This window comes from Musa acuminata, chromosome BXJ1-1 (genome assembly GCF_036884655.1).
Source record: "Musa acuminata AAA Group cultivar baxijiao chromosome BXJ1-1, Cavendish_Baxijiao_AAA, whole genome shotgun sequence".
Taxonomy (NCBI): Eukaryota; Viridiplantae; Streptophyta; class Magnoliopsida; order Zingiberales; family Musaceae; genus Musa; species Musa acuminata.
This window is the reverse complement of record NC_088327.1, coordinates 6,726,464-6,742,804: the sequence shown is the minus strand read 5'-3', so window position 1 is coordinate 6,742,804 and position 16,341 is coordinate 6,726,464. Positions and strand designations below refer to the sequence as shown.

The window sequence follows — 16,341 nt, the reverse complement described above, 5'->3', positions numbered from 1 at the left end:
CATCTACACTTTCTTTACTTTAACCAAAGCAAAAATGAAAAAAAGAATTAGCTTTATTATAGATTTTGTCCACTTGATTTTGGGGATACTTTTAATTCTAGTAGTGTATGCCACTTTACTCCCCTTCATTTGATTCATTCACTAAGAATGCAGTGTTAATGTTGATATGGAAAATGTAAATACAAGATTAATGATTAGCATAGAATCCAAGTGTCAATGATTTTATTTGCAAAACCATTTGTATGCACAACATATGACATAATTGGATTGGATATGATAATTGACTTATTAATTGGCTTATTATATCCCAAGTGAGAGTAAATAAAATGTCAAATGACAGGTTAAAAAAATCTGAAAAAAAAATAAAGCAGATCAAATTTGGCTATACATTTTGTTTAGTTCTACTCCATAATCAAATTATAATGGCACTGACCTAACCTAGAATATTTTTAGCTCAACTTGGAGCCTAGTGGGTCTTCTCTGTGGTTGTATGGAACTGAATGATGGAAAGAATCACATCTGGATGAGAACAGAACACCCAACTGTTTGTGGCTATGGATCAAGTTGGAGTATTAAAGATAAGGTGCTGAAGTCTTCTGAGAAGAGAATGCACTGTAGAATGGCCTTTTGCATGCAAATGGAGAGCTTCTCAAAGATAAGGCATGAAACATGGTGGCAGTGGATTCTTCTTTACATATATTAATAATAATCATTGGCCAAAAAAAAACTTCATAATAAAATGAGGAAGAATTATCAAAGATCATATGGATATATATGCCATGTAATTAAATTAGTGGTATGAGATTATGTGGAGGAAAATATAAAAATATTTTAATGTAAGCTAAAGATTTAACTATTATTGATTTAAGAAAAAAATTAAAATATTAAAGTTTATTGTTATTATTGAATAAGAAATTATGACTTTGAGTATAATAAAAAGTTGGTTAATTATACTATGATTTTCATCATTTATTGTTACTTCATGTATATATAGCGAAAAAATATATTATTACATCACTAAATCTCGTCCTTTTATCCCTAACCACAATTCATATGCATGTGTAAGGGAGCCTATTTTAATTTTTGCTTGAAAGGAATAAAATCGTTACAAATCACAAGAAATTGTCATTCTAGTTCTTGTAAAATACTAAATCTTTGGTATATAAGTTTTTTTTAGTGTTGGCATAAGGTTGGTATATAAGTTCTTGTAAAATACTAAATCTTTGGTATATAAGTTTTCGGAGATAACTTAGGCACATCAGACCCTATCTAGTGCTCACAGGATGAGGACAAATGAATTCTTGGCACATACAATGTGATAATGAGGGTTTGGATTAAAAAACTGGATGCATAGATTTTATCAAGTGTTTTGTGTTTGAACTGCTCAAAGAAGAAGTTATCAGTTAATGAAATGAGTAATACAGAACAATCTTAGCTCATTGAGAGTTCCAAAGAGACTCAATCTTTCTATACCCATGGAAACCAATATCCAAACAGTTTACTTGGAATATACATATCTATAATTTATGTAAAGTATACAACTTCCGGGGAGATCTCTCCTTTTGTGTGCTAAGTTTGTTTGTGTTTAGACATTATGAACACAATATTTATGCAGGAGTCAGTTGCAAGGTATCACCAACTACCACTTTCAGGGTAAATCCTTTCGATCTCTTCAACAAGGCGCAGCTTCTCATCCTTTAGATCTTCATTCTCTTTTTGAAGCTCTTCGATTTGTTTAGTTTGCTCAGAATCCTTCCTGGAATTGTGACAACAGTCTCTTGATCAATAGAGAGTAAGATCCTATTGCAATTGCAAACATAAGCATAACTTCAAGAATAAGATAACAAGCTGAACTGAGGGTTTTGTTCTTGACAATGAAGGACCATAAAAGTGTAAAACATGTGTATGCATCATTACATACCTATTCATGAATGAAAGGTTAAGCTTGAGTGAGCGCACTTCCTTCTCAAGAGTTTCACAGCGCTTTAGAACTGATTGCATATCCGATGGCAACATTGGTGCCAAATTTCTTTCCTTTGCTTCTGCCATTCTGAACCACCAAGCATGACCATCAAACTCAAATTTTTAAACCAACAACAAAAATGTTTTCAACATTGACATCATGCAAATTGTATGACCTTCTCCAAATTTTGTAAAAATTATGATCAGGTTAGCTAACTAGTAAATCAATTTATTAATTTAATGTTAGTGGGATAGTACATATGCAGTCTAGCCTTCTTGTAATCATTATTGACCCAGATAACGAATTAAATAGATCCCCATTCTCCATTGAAACTGATAAGAATTCACCAGTTTGTAGCATCTTTAGAAACTAGAAAATATGCTAATCCATTCAGGAAAATTGATGTTTACTGTTGTTGGAAAGTTTTGTGGCAAGTCCTGCAAGGAAATAGAGAGATTACAAGAGAGAATGTCAATACTACCTTATTGTCAAAATGCTAAAAATCATAAGCAAGGCTAGGGTTGAGACTAAAGTAGGAACTCTTATCATGTCCCAAAGAACCTGCTAGAGAAAAGCAATTGCATTGATACTGAAGCTTCTAAAGTAATGTGAAAATTAAAGGGGATTCAGAAAACATGTCACCTTTGGTAAAATCATGTTTTGTGAGGGATAGCTAATCCCTTGTGCTGTACTCAATATTACAGGAGAGGATGGAAGTACTACCTTGTTAAAATTGCCAAAAATCATAAGCAAGATAAGGTTAGGGTTGAGAATATAATATGAAAATTTATCATATAACAAAGGACCCTGCTAGAGAAAAGCACAATTACATCCATGTTTACTGAAGCCTCCAAAGTCCTGTGGAGATAAAAGGGGAAGCAAGAAAACATGTGTGGCCTTTGGTGAGATCATGTCTTGTGAGAGATTGCAAATCCCTTGTGCTGTACTCAAAATTGTTGAAAGACTCAACCAGAAGATACAATTTCATGGTTTGAAAGTACCCCCAAAAGTTTTTCATGCTTAAAAGACATCTGGTAATTTAAGAGCTTAATTTTAGCAAATGTAACTTAGGGTTACTACAGTATCAAGAAATAGACAATTCTTTTAGCAAAGCTTTTACAAACAAGGATATGATAACAGGCATTCAAGTTATAGGATACGTACTTTCGTGAGCGCTCAACCCTGCGTTTCTTTGTAGAATCACCCTTGTCTTCTGCATAACACTTTTCTGGTTAAGATTTAAGACTAGAATACAAATAAACTAAGTCATGTGAAATAAAACAAATTATAAGCAATGAGCTATCTCAAGTATCATTAAGATGTGAAAAAAAATTGTGGAATAGGATCATCTCCACATAATCGGGCTATCTTTAAATGACCAAACCTCAGATGATGGATCAAGAACTGTACGAATCATATAAGCCTATATATGAGATGAAGATGAAGATGAAGATCATTTTTGTCATATAGTTCGGAATGATCTACATAAAGATATTCCACAGAATAGATGCCAAGAGTAGGCAAGGAGCTGCGAAAATAATGAGAATTTGCTAAAAAGTACCTAAAACTCCTGAGGAAACTGATCCCATCAGAACTGGATTTCCTTTCTGAAAAAGTAAATAGAGGCCAAATGATTGAGTGATAAAAAGTAAATAATGCTTTTACCAAAAAAATTATTTTTATCTTGCTATCAGAGTACATACCTTCCTATCATCCTTGAAGTTGCTTTGTAGCATTTTTTCTCTGTTTTCTGCAATGAAATTAAATCACGAATTGTCCAAGGATATACATTTATACTACTTGTAATGGGTAAAAAAAGCAATATTGTCTTTTGAGATCAATTAAAGTTAGTGCTCACACAAGTTAGTTTTCAGTAAATCTCCACTGTAGAAGATTATATCAAGATCTATTTAATTTATATGCAGGATCTGATTCCAGACTTCTAGGTTTGGATGTGCATATGTACAGAAATTCAGAAGTATATGCAAGAAAAGCTAAAGAAGTACTGGAAGTGCTTGATCAACCAAAACTGTGAATTGCAGTCATAAAAATTGCAACAGACCTCTAGTCTTATGATTCAAATTTCCATTTCCGGTATGCTTTTTGGAACTCTCACAAACAGAAATAGTTTGTGTTGAGTTGGAAAGATCATCACATACTTCAAAGCCGGTTGAAAGCGTTGGCACAGCAGTTGATGATCCACTCTGTGATGGTTCTTGTGAGATTGTGGCAGTTCGGAATTGATTTGCTGGAGTAACAAATCCGTCCATGTTTAGTTCCAAGGGCTTCTCAAATTTTGAGTTTCTTGAATTTTGCTCATGAATGGAGGATACAAAATCAAATGTGTTGGGTGGCCAGAGAACCTGATCTGTGGCATCTTGATTACAGATTCTATTTCCTTCTGGTTGAACATTTAAAAGCCCATAAGAACTTCCTTCTAAAGTTTCACCATCAACTTGTCTACCAAGCTTCTTCGTTTCCAGTGCATCTTTAAGCATGCTCACAACAGAAGAAACCATATCGACTGTTGCCAATGGAGTGTCAAATGGAGAAGTAGCTGAATTAGATGGAGACATGAATGTCTGAAGTTGACTGGCAGTCTCCCCCATTGAGATGTTACATAAGTCACTCGTAAGTTGTTGCCTCCCCTTCTCAATACCTGCTACTACGATGTTATTTTGGGCTTCGGCAATTGCTTGCATTTGGCTGTTTTGCATGGCAGCATACCTCCTCCTGAAGACAAATGTTCCAACAATGTAGGTCAACAAAATTTCAGGCTTATTAAATGAGATCAAACTTGCTATTTATAAGGCTTTAATTGCCTAATTAGAAGCCTCAAACTAAACTTGATTATGCTGATCTTCTAGGTGCAAACCATCTAATGTTTGTGGAGGTAGGCCGCTCTATCTTGGCTTATTAATAACCAAGAGTAGCTTGAGATAAATCATTTTAATTTTGAAACAAAAGCAACCTGCTCAAGGACAGAGTCTAGTAATTACTGAAAATCTGATATTATATAAGCTTTGTTTGAACACCATGTGAGATACTCTTGCTAGAATCTCAATAGAACAGTCAAACTTTGTCTCTTTACATAATATTTTGCCAACACTAACATATAATTATGTAACTAGCTGTTGTTGAAATGTAATTGTGATTTTTTTTTTATTTATCTGTTCCTTAAACTTAATCAAGCTGCATATGAGCTTGCCAGGCAAGTTTTAACCTCATCAGTTTTACTAATGAGCTTAACTTTGTACTTTCTCTATGCAATCCACTGAAGGTTAAATTGCTATTAAGCTAATATGCATAGCTGCTAAGAAAGATTTTGATAGGTTATTACATTTATGCTTCTTAACACAAATGAATTTTCTCCTAAACAAATATAGATGGGTTTCATGTGATTGTAGATCAGAATTATTAGGAAACTGTTAATGCTAGATTACGACAAAATATAAAGCTTCCAACTATATCATAAGAAGGAACTAATCAAACATTTATCCTCATAGTTAACTAAGAATAACAACACGAATTGAAGCAAAAAATGAATAACTCTATTAGCCAGGAAACTAAAATTTGCTCGAAAACTATAAATAAGCTGCTAAAAGAAATCCATCAAGAACTTTAAAATGTTTTTTTTCTTTGAGATGAAGTGTGGCAATATCAAATGAAGGAGTAAGTATTCTACCGTAGCTCTGAAGATCGACTTCTAGTCATTGGCTGAGAACTGTGAAACCATGCCTGCATAGAATGTAAAAAAAAGCAAATCTTCACATACTTCTTGACATTGCAGAAGAAACATATTTTTTTGCAATAATAGCTCAAAATTGTTGAAATCCAAAAGCTTCATAAAGAAAATTTACCTTGGCCAACAACAAATTACTAGCTTGCGTGCTTTTTTCTGCAGCTCTCCTGATCGTATACTCCAACAGATCAGTCAATGAATGAAAAAGACATGCAATGCCATTAGTTATGAGAAGTTCATCTAAGATAGTTATGGAGACAGTAGGCATTATCAAAATCTGAAAAGTTTTCTAGTACTACAAAGTGATCAATCTATTGTCCAAATTCATTGGGGTAATTTCAGCAATCGAGTAAAATTTATCGCTATGATTTACTCCAGCGGTCAATGTCCACAGGTGTCAACGGGAGAAAATTAGTACTATCATTACAAAGAGCAGGACCCACCTGATAGAACACTCAACATCACTTGACTGATCATCAAGCACGTTAAAACTTTTATCCTCTGTATTTTGCCTCTGCACAGTCCCATTTTGCTGATTTGCAAAAGCAGTGATCTCTGTTGACATTCTGCAAGGAGGAAGAGTTAGCTATAACAAAATTCAGAAAACACATTCACATATAAGTTCTGTTTTCATAGCTTTCGATTCCAAAGCATAATCAATAAAATTTGAGAAGATATAGTATGAGGTCAGCGACACAAAAAAAATTATGCCGACATATTCAGGATGCAAATTGTGTAGGTCAACTTACTTCCGAGATAGTTGCCAAGGACAATGAACACCATTTGGAGAGCTGAAACCAGGAATCTGTAGAAAGATCAATCAAATATGTGATCACTGTGTAGCCTACAAAATCAATTATCCTAAAAATCTGAGCCACAACTAAACACAATGATTTTAAATTGCAATTTTCCAAAGTAGTCCTCGATCATGAAACTCCACAGACAAAATTTAGTGTATGTCTGACTCGTATCTTCTTTTATGAGTATAGAGTATTCAGAGTTCTCTATCTCTCAGGAACCATGAACAATTCTGCAACAAAAGGAACTCTCCATTCATGTTGAAGAAGTACACATCGTACCACATAATTATCACATTCGGAGTGTTGTTAATTCCTCTAATTGCTTCCATGTTTATTTAATCACGAGATATTTCTAAATAAGCACCGACATCTTATATGTCTGTTTCTAGTGAAACAAAATTCGTTCCATAAGTGTAATAGATACCTAGATAAATTTTTTCAGGCTGGCCAAACAATCATAGGTGACTCTCTTTAATCCCTAAAAATTTTTCTCGTCTCAATGCTGAAGAACTCTATAACTAGGTCATTCTACATTGACCAGAAGTAGAACAACAATCTGCAACACAAAGTATGTGTTGCTTTCGTGAATCATTTATTGCTCTGGATATTTATCACGGATTAAGAGCAAAACAGAAGAAATAGGTCCAAGTTTGAGCTTCATTCTTGCCTCTCCGTTCATCAGCCAGCTGTTGAAGAGCTCCTCGCTGTCTCCTCGAAACGTCTGCGGCGTGTTCCTAAATCCCGGCATCTCCATGGTCGGTGCAGAACTCCCGATCGGATTCTCCATCAGAGACTTGAGAATCATCTCCTCGCTGGAGTTCCTGAGCAAGTCCGAGTACCCCCTCCCCTCCATCTCCATAAAACCCCTTTCTTCACCACCGCTTCGAGATCAGACTCCTCGATCTCTTCTGAGACATCACCAAAGTTATGTCAGATAACTTCTAAAAATCAGAGATTTGCTGAAACACACAGTAAAAGAAAGATCTTCATTTCCCCCCATCATCAGAGACCTTGAACTGCAACGCACAGAGAAAACTTCAAAGATCAAAACTTTCACGAACCTAAAACCTACCTGTGCCACACCCCCCCCAAATAGCGCTGGAATATTGGAACAAACCACAGGGAAGATTCCGCGGTGACATTTTTGTCTCTATTCGACCCGCTATATAAAATTCGATAAAGAAATCCCGGTATTTTATGGGTGAACGAAGGTGACGAATTCTTTGAAGAGAAACAGTGCAGAGCGGTGGAGATGGAGCAGCTGAATTGACTTCAGCCATGAAAGCGATATTAACTACCTCCGTTTCGTGAACTCATAGAGCGGGTATTAAAGAAGGCCTTTTTACCTAAACCTTATTTAATTATTATGTGCTTTTACATAATTATCCTTCTCCATTTTTAGAAGACCTTTTTTGCACCTAAAACTTCTTAAATAAAATGCATATATATATATATATATATATATATATATATATATATATATATATATATACCTCCCTTTTCCCTGCATAGTGACTCAAATTTTTCATATAGTGTCTCACCTTTTTCAATAACACTAAAATTCATCTCATTTTGTAAATTATATCCTAAATAATATTTCTTTTGTCCAAAAAAAAACTAAAATAATAATTATATAAATTAAAAAAATTGAGATGCTTTGTGAAACTTTTGAAAATGGGATACTTTGTGAAAAGTAAAAATTCTGACAAATATAAATATATATATATATATATATATATATATTATCATGAATAAAATTAAAAATTTATTAATACTAACCATGATTAATATTATCTCTTAAGACATCAACTAATTTAGTTAGTAAAGATTTTGACAGTTTATCATAAGATCATAACTCCGAATCTCAACTTCATCACTTATCATTCATAATATATATATATATATATATATATATATATATATAATATAATATAAGAAAGTTCTAAATTTAAGTTTGTTAATATATTATCGACATCAATACTTCAATTGATATTAATACCTCATATAAAATTATAAATTTACCTCTATAAATTTATGTTTCAGAAATTAAAGAATTCAAATATTTAAATAAAATGAAAAATGATATTTTATGTATTTAAATTTTAGGACTCGTTGTCCACCATAGTTGACATAAGATTAATATAGAGGACATGAATACTTGAATAGATGTATATTGTAAAATCTAAATATTGGGAGGGAAATGTAAGGATAAATACGTAACTCCCTCATATTAAAAAAATTAATATTCAATAACCAATGATGATGGTAGATAATTGGAGAAGAGAAGCAAAATGATCCTTCAAATTTTCCAATAGGTATTTTTAGACAAATATTAATGTCAATTTGATCCCGAAAGGGGACGGCAACGCAAATGAAGACATGTTCTGAGTCAATGCCTTGTACGTCACATCTACTCTGACTTAGCGCACTTGGACTCGATGAGATGCGTGCATGCCTGCCTGCCCATAAGAAGACAAACTTTGCCTTTACATGGAATAATCTACCTTTGACCAACGGGAATATTCTCATGGAATCATTGAACATAACTTTCTCTCCCTTGCAATCTATTATGAAAACCATTTTTTATGTTGGAAACACCTTATATTACTTTATTATATTCGTATTGTGAACTTACGGAGATATAGTAGAAACGACATTATGTTTTTACGGAGATATTAGTAGAATCTCATATAATACATGAAATAAAATTAATAAAATCATTTAATTTGAGGAATATGGGAACCAAGGTCTCGTAAGTCCGTCAGGTCTCGCTTACTCTTAGAAGCATTTTTTTGTAACTCATATGTTCCGAAAAGATAAAATCGTACCGGTACGCCAATCGTCCAAAGTGGATAATTCCTCGCGAGCCTACGGCCCGCACCAATGGTCGACCAACCAAATTATCCCTTATGGCTCTAGATAGAAGGAGGGTCTAAGGCCTGCACCTCAGCCAAACAAATTATCTCTTATAAAAAATAAAGTCATTTAGTTTTACGTTGATTGAGAAGTACGGGAACTAAGGGACCAAGCGCTCATAAGTCCGCTAGGTCTCCCTTACACTTAGAGACATCTTTTGGAGCTAACATGCTCCAAAAGGGTACACCCATCGCTCGTGCTCGTAGATCGCACCAATGATCGATCGACCAAATTATCCCTTATCAAAAATAAAAGAAAGTCGATAAATACTTATTAAGAGAGATCAAGTAGTAATATAAATATTATATTAAGCGAATTATATGATTATATATAGGTTTTCTTACGCGTTTGCATGTATGATCGTGAAGAATCAAAAAGATTTTTTTTTCATATATGCATGTATATAATATAAAGAGATTATATGTCTATAGAATTAAAGGAAATTAAAAAGCTACGTGTGAAACTACGAAAGAGGGATATAAAAAAATCTTTATGATTCAATTGAGGATGACACGTGGCAACGTATGAGTGTGGCATGCACTCTACTCAATTTGACCTCATCAATTAGTTTGAAATAGAATTAGTGGATAAGTTAGATTGCAAAAAAGAGACGTTTAAAGAATGAGATAGATAAATAATTTTGATTCAAATTTATATTTTTTTTATAAGTAAATAGATGCATGAGAACATGAATATTACCATCCAAGGTAAGAGAATGTATAATAATTGTGAACATTAATGTTGAAAACTCCTCTCTCTCTATCTCTCTCTCTCCATCCTGATTAGAGAAAAAGACAGAATTTACCATTACGTCCATATAATATTTTGAAAATCTCTATTTTTAATACAAACATAATATAAAAGTTGAGTTTCTAGATCATTTGTATTTCCAGTATTAGAATAAAATCAAGATAAAAGGCGTTAAGAATTAGGTTCCCTTAAATTTATAAATTACATAAAATTAGCAAACTAATGTTTAATTATGTGAGTATGAAATGCCATGGATAAATATGTGCATATGCTGTGTGACGTAATATTTATGTATATACATACTGTTTGATATAATATTTATGTATATTTTTATATTTTTTAATTTTATTTATGTTATGCATAGTAATGTAAATAACTTATAGTAGATTTGAGAGTCTCATTTTGGTTAGCTTTTATGATTCTTTTAATATTATAAACGTAGGTTATGTACATTGTACATAGGTAAAATTATATAAAATTAAAATATCTATATATTAATTTTAAAGGTTTTATAACTTCATATAATGATATAAAGTATCGGCTATTATAGCATCGTAGAGTTATATAGATGACACATGATTGAATAAGCTTTTAGGATATTGTTTAATATTGATTTATCGTCTTGTTTCATAATAATATCATGTAAACACTTTGTGTGATTTTTTATTGTCACGTGCCACCTTAAGTCCTTAATCGTATGATCGTTTAAAACTTATTAAATCTATATTTGTAATCTACATTATCTATTAAATATTTGTTGAAATTATTTATGAGATCATAATTTAAACACTTCCTTTAATTTTTTTTATATATTATTATGGGACCATAAGATGTTTCAACAAAATTAACCCACGGACAAACAAGGGTATCTTTCGTATAATTTAGATAAAATCAACTAAGTTTATAATAAAAATATGCTAACTAATTATATTAATAAAAAATTTCTCAAGGTCTTGGTGTTTAATTTTTTATTACTTAAAAAAAAAGCAGTATGTGAGTTCACATGACATAATTTTTTTTTCATTGAATTATATCTAAGAATATAAATTGGTAACTAATTTTGTTATTAAGTAAAAATAATAAATCATTTTTTTCTTTTTGGGATCATAAAGATAACCAAAATAAGGTCCATAAAATTCTTCTTTATGAATCAAAATTGCAATTGGGAGTATTAACCATCAAGGAAAAAAAAACATAGAACGAGTTCCACCGTTGGACACTATATTGCACGAATCTAAAAGAACGCGTCACTTCGTTATAACAACCTCGCGCTCGCGCGCTCTCCCTCCGATCTTTAACCATGGCGGCCCAGATGAGGCAGGAAGCGCAAGGCCGGCCCTCCCCCCAACCCTAACCAAGCCATCCGAATCGAGGTCCAGTTCCTTCGTAAGAATCATGGATTTTGATATTTTTTTTCGACTTTTTCTTCATGTATTTGGTGGAGGATGGATTCTTTTTTGGAATCTCGACGAAGCCCTCACCGGCGAGCTCGAGGATGAGGGGCTGCGCCGGTGCGGAGGTCCGCCTGATGCCGATGAGCTCCGAGATCATCATCCTCCCCAATCGGACTCAGAATATTCCCGGTAGAGATTTCTTTTTCTTCGTTGCCGCCGAGGTCGATTCGGTGGACTCGGAATGCATTGATTGGCTCGATAACGTTGTTTGGGTCTTTGTTTGAGGAGAGAAGGGCAGAGAGATCTCTACGCCGAGAAGGACAACAACAGAGGTCTCTGTGCCGCTACATGGTTTTTGTGGGCTTTGCTGGTCCGGGGTAAGTCTGTAATTCTTGCATCCTTCCTCCTCCAGATTGGTCGTTTAGATCTTTTCCTTACAAACTCTGATAAAAGACACGATTACTTGTTCTTATACCATATGTAAGTTGACAAGTGATGCCCAAAATCTTTAGGGATCGGTAACTATTTTTAGATTATCAAAACATTGCTTTGAGGACAAAGAATTAAGTATCAAAAAAATTCTGACGAAAAAAAAAATCTATGCATATTAAATCTTGGTGGAAGAGAAGGTAAAAAAAAAAAAAAGAACTACTCTCCCAAGGTTTCCATTGAAAGGTTAAGATTTCTGGGTTCCAGTTTCAATTAATTTAATGAAACTTATAGTGTATTTTCTCGATTGTGAATTTAATTCTTTTTCGTGGATGCATGTAAGGAATGTTAGAGTCTTAGACCATGTAAATTTTCTTAGATAGTGAATTTAGATTTATGTCTTATTGTTGTTTCATTCTTTGGATTATCTATTTAGTACCAAGGGATTAGAATAATCTTACAAGCCTTACATAGGATTGATTATATTGCATCGACGATTTCATGCAACTAATATCTAAGAAAATTTTTCGATTTGTGCATGTCATTCTTTCGCAAGGGCCATGCTAATCTATCTTGGCTAGTAAAAACCTTGACAGTTTATCACAAGATGACTCAAATCCTACTTATGTCAATTACCCTTTTGAAAATAAAAAAAAAAAATCTAAAAAAAATGCCATAGATTCTTTCTTTTGCATTCCAACATCTTGCTACCAAAGTTGTGATTTTTGGAAATTCAATGTTATTGGAAGGCCCTGTCCCTGTCTGGCGTCCTCTTTCTTTTTCTTTCTAGGCTACTAGTTTACTGGTTGGGAGAAGCTTGGCAGATAAAATTTTTGTACCAAGGTTTTATGGAGGATTAACAACTCATTGCTTAGTCCTTTTGTGAATGAGGAAACATTGATTTACTTGAGGAAGCCTGTCATAGAGCATTTACTGCAGCTTCTGCATTCTCTGTAATGTTGATTATACTTCATATGAAATTTGTTATTGTACAAAATGATAGGCTTTTATTGCATATTTTAATTATCTAATCATACTAATGACAACACATTTTTTTGTTAGATGGTTCTCTTTTATGGGTAAAACGGATCTAATTCTTTCAAGGAAAATTTACTTACTTCTACATAGTGATCCTTAATCCCTAAATTAGTGAGCTGAAATTGGATTGAAGCAATTTTAAAGTATGTAAATTAACATTTAAATGGACTCAATATAATAGTCGTGAATTTATCAATGTTGATTATGAATTTTTTTTTGCTGAGATGAGATGAAAATAATGGCATGGTTGTACAGATTCATTCATGGATAATTAGATATAGCTTAGGTTTATGATATAATGTGTAAATATCGTTTAAGATAATATAGATAAGGAGACATATTGATAACACAATTAAAATCAATGAGATAATTACTGTTAGTGTATGAAGAAATAGAGGCTATAAATAAAATTTAGATGTTCGTAACTTAATTAAGAATGTTGTTTTTTGTAGAGCTTATTGATGATAAAAGTAACCTGTGGTTAATATAATTGATGTGGTCTGTTCTAAATGGTTGCGGTGGTATTATGAATTCTTATTGTTCTTGTTGAAATAGTCGATGTAGTCTATTTTAAATAGTTGAGATATTAGGTATTCTTATGTTTCTTCTTCTTGTAGCATTTATCAGTATGAATGCATCTCAAAACAATAGAAACTGCAATGGTCAAAATCCAATGTTCAGCCTAAAGCATGTTGAAGTACAGTATGAAGGCCATTCCGAACACTAAACAGATCCAGCCATAACCCTCCCCCTCGTAAAACCATGCATAAAGAAGCAGGCAGAGGATCACAAACAAAAACCAACCCAACCCACCACCACCTCCATCCTTGCTCTCCTGCTCCCCCTCCCAAAACGACGGTGTCTTCTCCGACGAGCAGCAGAAGAACTTGCCGAGGAAGTGGATCAGTATGAGAATCACCAGCGGACCAATCAGTTCCGTCCTGAGCAGGAAGACCACGAGCAGGAATGCGAGCGGGACGATGATCAGTTCCGTCATGGACTGGACTATGAAGAGCGTTGTGATGGCCACGATGGTGACGATGGCTATCGTGATGGTAGCATCCTGGATCTTGGATACGAACCCATAGCAGTTCACCAGATCTTCCCAGCACAAGAACACACTTAGAGCTGCAACCAGCAGGAGGGGGATGAATGGGGAGGGGCCTCCACTCATCCTTGGATGGAGGAGTACGACATGCACGTCCAAGGAGGGGGTCAAGAAGCCGAGCAAGGTTGTGGCCATTGGTTGCTGGGTGCAACTGCATTTAACTACCCATGTTGTCTTCAAATGGCGGACTGAGGTCAGTCATCTCATCTTGTTGGCCTTTTTACAACCGGTTGGTAGGTGTTTGGTTGATTCTGTGACTGCTTTATATGGTGGTTAAGCTGATCCCATGCAAATGTGTATCAAAACACAAGTAAAATAGTGCTCCTATCACCCACCCAATCATGATGCATATCTAACACATCCTAGATGGCTTTAAATGGATTTTCCTCAGGTCAAATCATAATGGATCACTGCTTGCATGAGTTGGTAGAAGATGGAGGGAACTGTTGACAACGTCAGAGGCTCGGATAAGCACATTTTGCTCTATAAAATCTTCAATATTAGCCTCAGAGAGCAATTTCATGTCTATTAGAAGTGGCTCTTCTTGATTGTAAATCCGCGGTGCAATACATGTTGGTCTTTTTGACAGTGGGAGGAGAGAGTCGCTGCTGGTCTGGAAGAATGAAAACTAGCAGTGTGAATGGAATTAGTCCCACAAGTTAGCAGGAGGCATGCTTGACAAGATATTTGATCTGGAATTTACACACAGAAGATGAAACTATTGAATTATAAAAAACTTTTTGATTCAGTGAAGCAATGAATAAGTGAAGAGATGAACTAAAATAATTTAAACCAATGAAGTTGGTTTCATGCCACCAAGCCTGAATTCATTGAAAGTCATTTTCTTATTTATATGAATTAGTTATGTTCTAAACAGTTGACATTATGTGAATGACTAATACTGATCAATTCCAAAGAGAAAATAATCTTTTTTTATATTTTGGTGTAGATCTGAGTTTGCTTATTGTTTCAGGTTGATCAGCAAAGAAGGCAAAAGGAGCATATGACAACAACAAGGAGTAAGTTGCACATATCAGACTGTGATGGTTCATTTTGCTGGATTTTAATGATGCCACTAGATCAGGTTTTATTTTTACTACTTTCTCAAAATTAATATTAGAGAAACTACCTCTATGCTTTAGAAAATTGGAAGATAGTGTCAATGAAAGAAGATAGGATACTTGGCTGCTCTTCAAACGGCATTGGCTGATTACTCAAATACAAGACAATTTGATAAAGCCTTAGATGAAGTAATCAGCTGCTTTTTGTGCTTCTGTCAGGGCTCCCGCCAAATCAGGCGAGAAGCTGACCTCTTAGTTAATCATTTTACATCTGCATCTACTCCAGTGTTAAAATGGAAACCAACACCAGAGGCAGCAGAATGAATTATTTTCACAAAAATGTATGCAGATGGTTCAAGTTTTACAGGTAACATATTGCATTCTACTGTCCTTGATTCTTTCATGTAATTGAGAAAAAAGTTGCATTTTATTGCATGAATCAACTTAGAATAGGAAAATAGAAAGAACAGTTCATTATTGGACAAAAAGTCTCTAACAAGTATTCTCACTGCTTCTAAATTTTTTAAGGCTTGTAAGACAACCAGCTTTCATAAGATCATACCTGCTTACCACAAAGTTAAACTCTGGCTTTGCTTTGATAGCTGTTTTAGTGAAATCCAATTTGTCAGCAGGCCACAATTCATCACCAAATAAGAAGCTTGTGTCCAAGACTTGGTCCCCAGTTTTGCCTCCCACTTGTGCTGCATTGCCATCAGGATCCACTGCACAAGAAAATGGTAATGTAGAAGCATCTGCTAAGTCAAAAAGAGTGAGGGAATGCTCAGGTAATTATGGTTAAAATTATGATTTATCCTTCTTTGGTATTGTGATTGTTTGTTTATGAGAGCATGATAGAATTATCTTACTAACTTAAGCAGATGGTAGGAAAATTAGTCTCTTTATTTCGCTACTGAAAATAATGATAACAATCAGAACTCAGAAGTCCTATTCTGTCACTGATTAACTAGGGTTGTCAATTGGCAAATAAGTGCAACCCTCTAAACATGACAAGCCCTTCTCTAACTACGTGTTGATTAATGTGAAATCTACATTTTATAGAAGAGCTTACCAATTTAATTTTGGAGCATTATTACTTCAAATTGCTTGTGTGTCCACATAAAAACATTTTGGATACAGTAG

General features: G+C 34.1%; 1 protein-coding gene and 1 long non-coding RNA gene across 8 annotated transcripts; one reads left to right on the top strand and one right to left on the bottom strand.

The window, feature by feature from the left end:
* Positions 1–1,431: 1,431 nt before the first annotated feature.
* LOC135636832 (protein CYCLOPS-like) lies at positions 1,432–7,772 on the bottom strand. 7 transcript variants are annotated; one of them, XM_065148989.1, is made up of 12 exons: positions 7,578–7,772; positions 7,173–7,413; positions 6,455–6,510; positions 6,149–6,271; positions 5,824–5,872; positions 5,649–5,701; positions 4,026–4,696; positions 3,667–3,713; positions 3,525–3,570; positions 3,128–3,191; positions 1,922–2,050; positions 1,432–1,756 (listed from the first exon to the last, which is right to left on the bottom strand). In XM_065148989.1, the coding sequence occupies exons 2-12, from the start codon at positions 7,362–7,364 to the stop codon at positions 1,633–1,635; spliced, it is 1,554 nt and encodes a 517-aa protein (XP_065005061.1). In that variant the 5' UTR covers positions 7,365–7,413; positions 7,578–7,772; the 3' UTR covers positions 1,432–1,632. The 7 variants fall into 7 exon arrangements, 4 of the variants coding, with proteins under 4 accessions (XP_065005061.1, XP_065005191.1, XP_065005008.1 ...); XM_065149119.1 differs by lacking the exon at positions 7,578–7,772 and adding an exon at positions 7,516–7,577 and having other exon boundaries at positions 1,432–1,800; XM_065148936.1 differs by lacking the exon at positions 7,578–7,772 and adding an exon at positions 7,516–7,577.
* A 6,389-nt stretch (positions 7,773–14,161) lies between these two features.
* On the top strand, positions 14,162–16,012 carry LOC135680272 (uncharacterized). Its single transcript, XR_010515431.1, has 4 exons — positions 14,162–14,333; positions 15,114–15,159; positions 15,421–15,568; positions 15,834–16,012. It is a non-coding gene; the product is annotated as an uncharacterized LOC135680272 (long non-coding RNA).
* The last annotated feature ends 329 nt before the right edge of the window (positions 16,013–16,341 follow it).

Excerpts from the sequence above, each read along its gene's own strand:
- LOC135636832 (XM_065148989.1), bottom strand. The coding sequence starts at position 7,364 with ATGGAGATGGAGGGGAGGGGGTACTCGGACTTGCTCAGGAACTCCAGC. Across the intron at positions 6,511-7,172 it reads GCTGGCTGATGAACGGAGAG|ATTCCTGGTTTCAGCTCTCC; the intron begins GCAAGAATGAAG and ends ATCTTTCTACAG. Across the intron at positions 5,873-6,148 it reads GATGTTGAGTGTTCTATCAG|GAGAGCTGCAGAAAAAAGCA; the intron begins GTGGGTCCTGCT and ends GTATACGATCAG.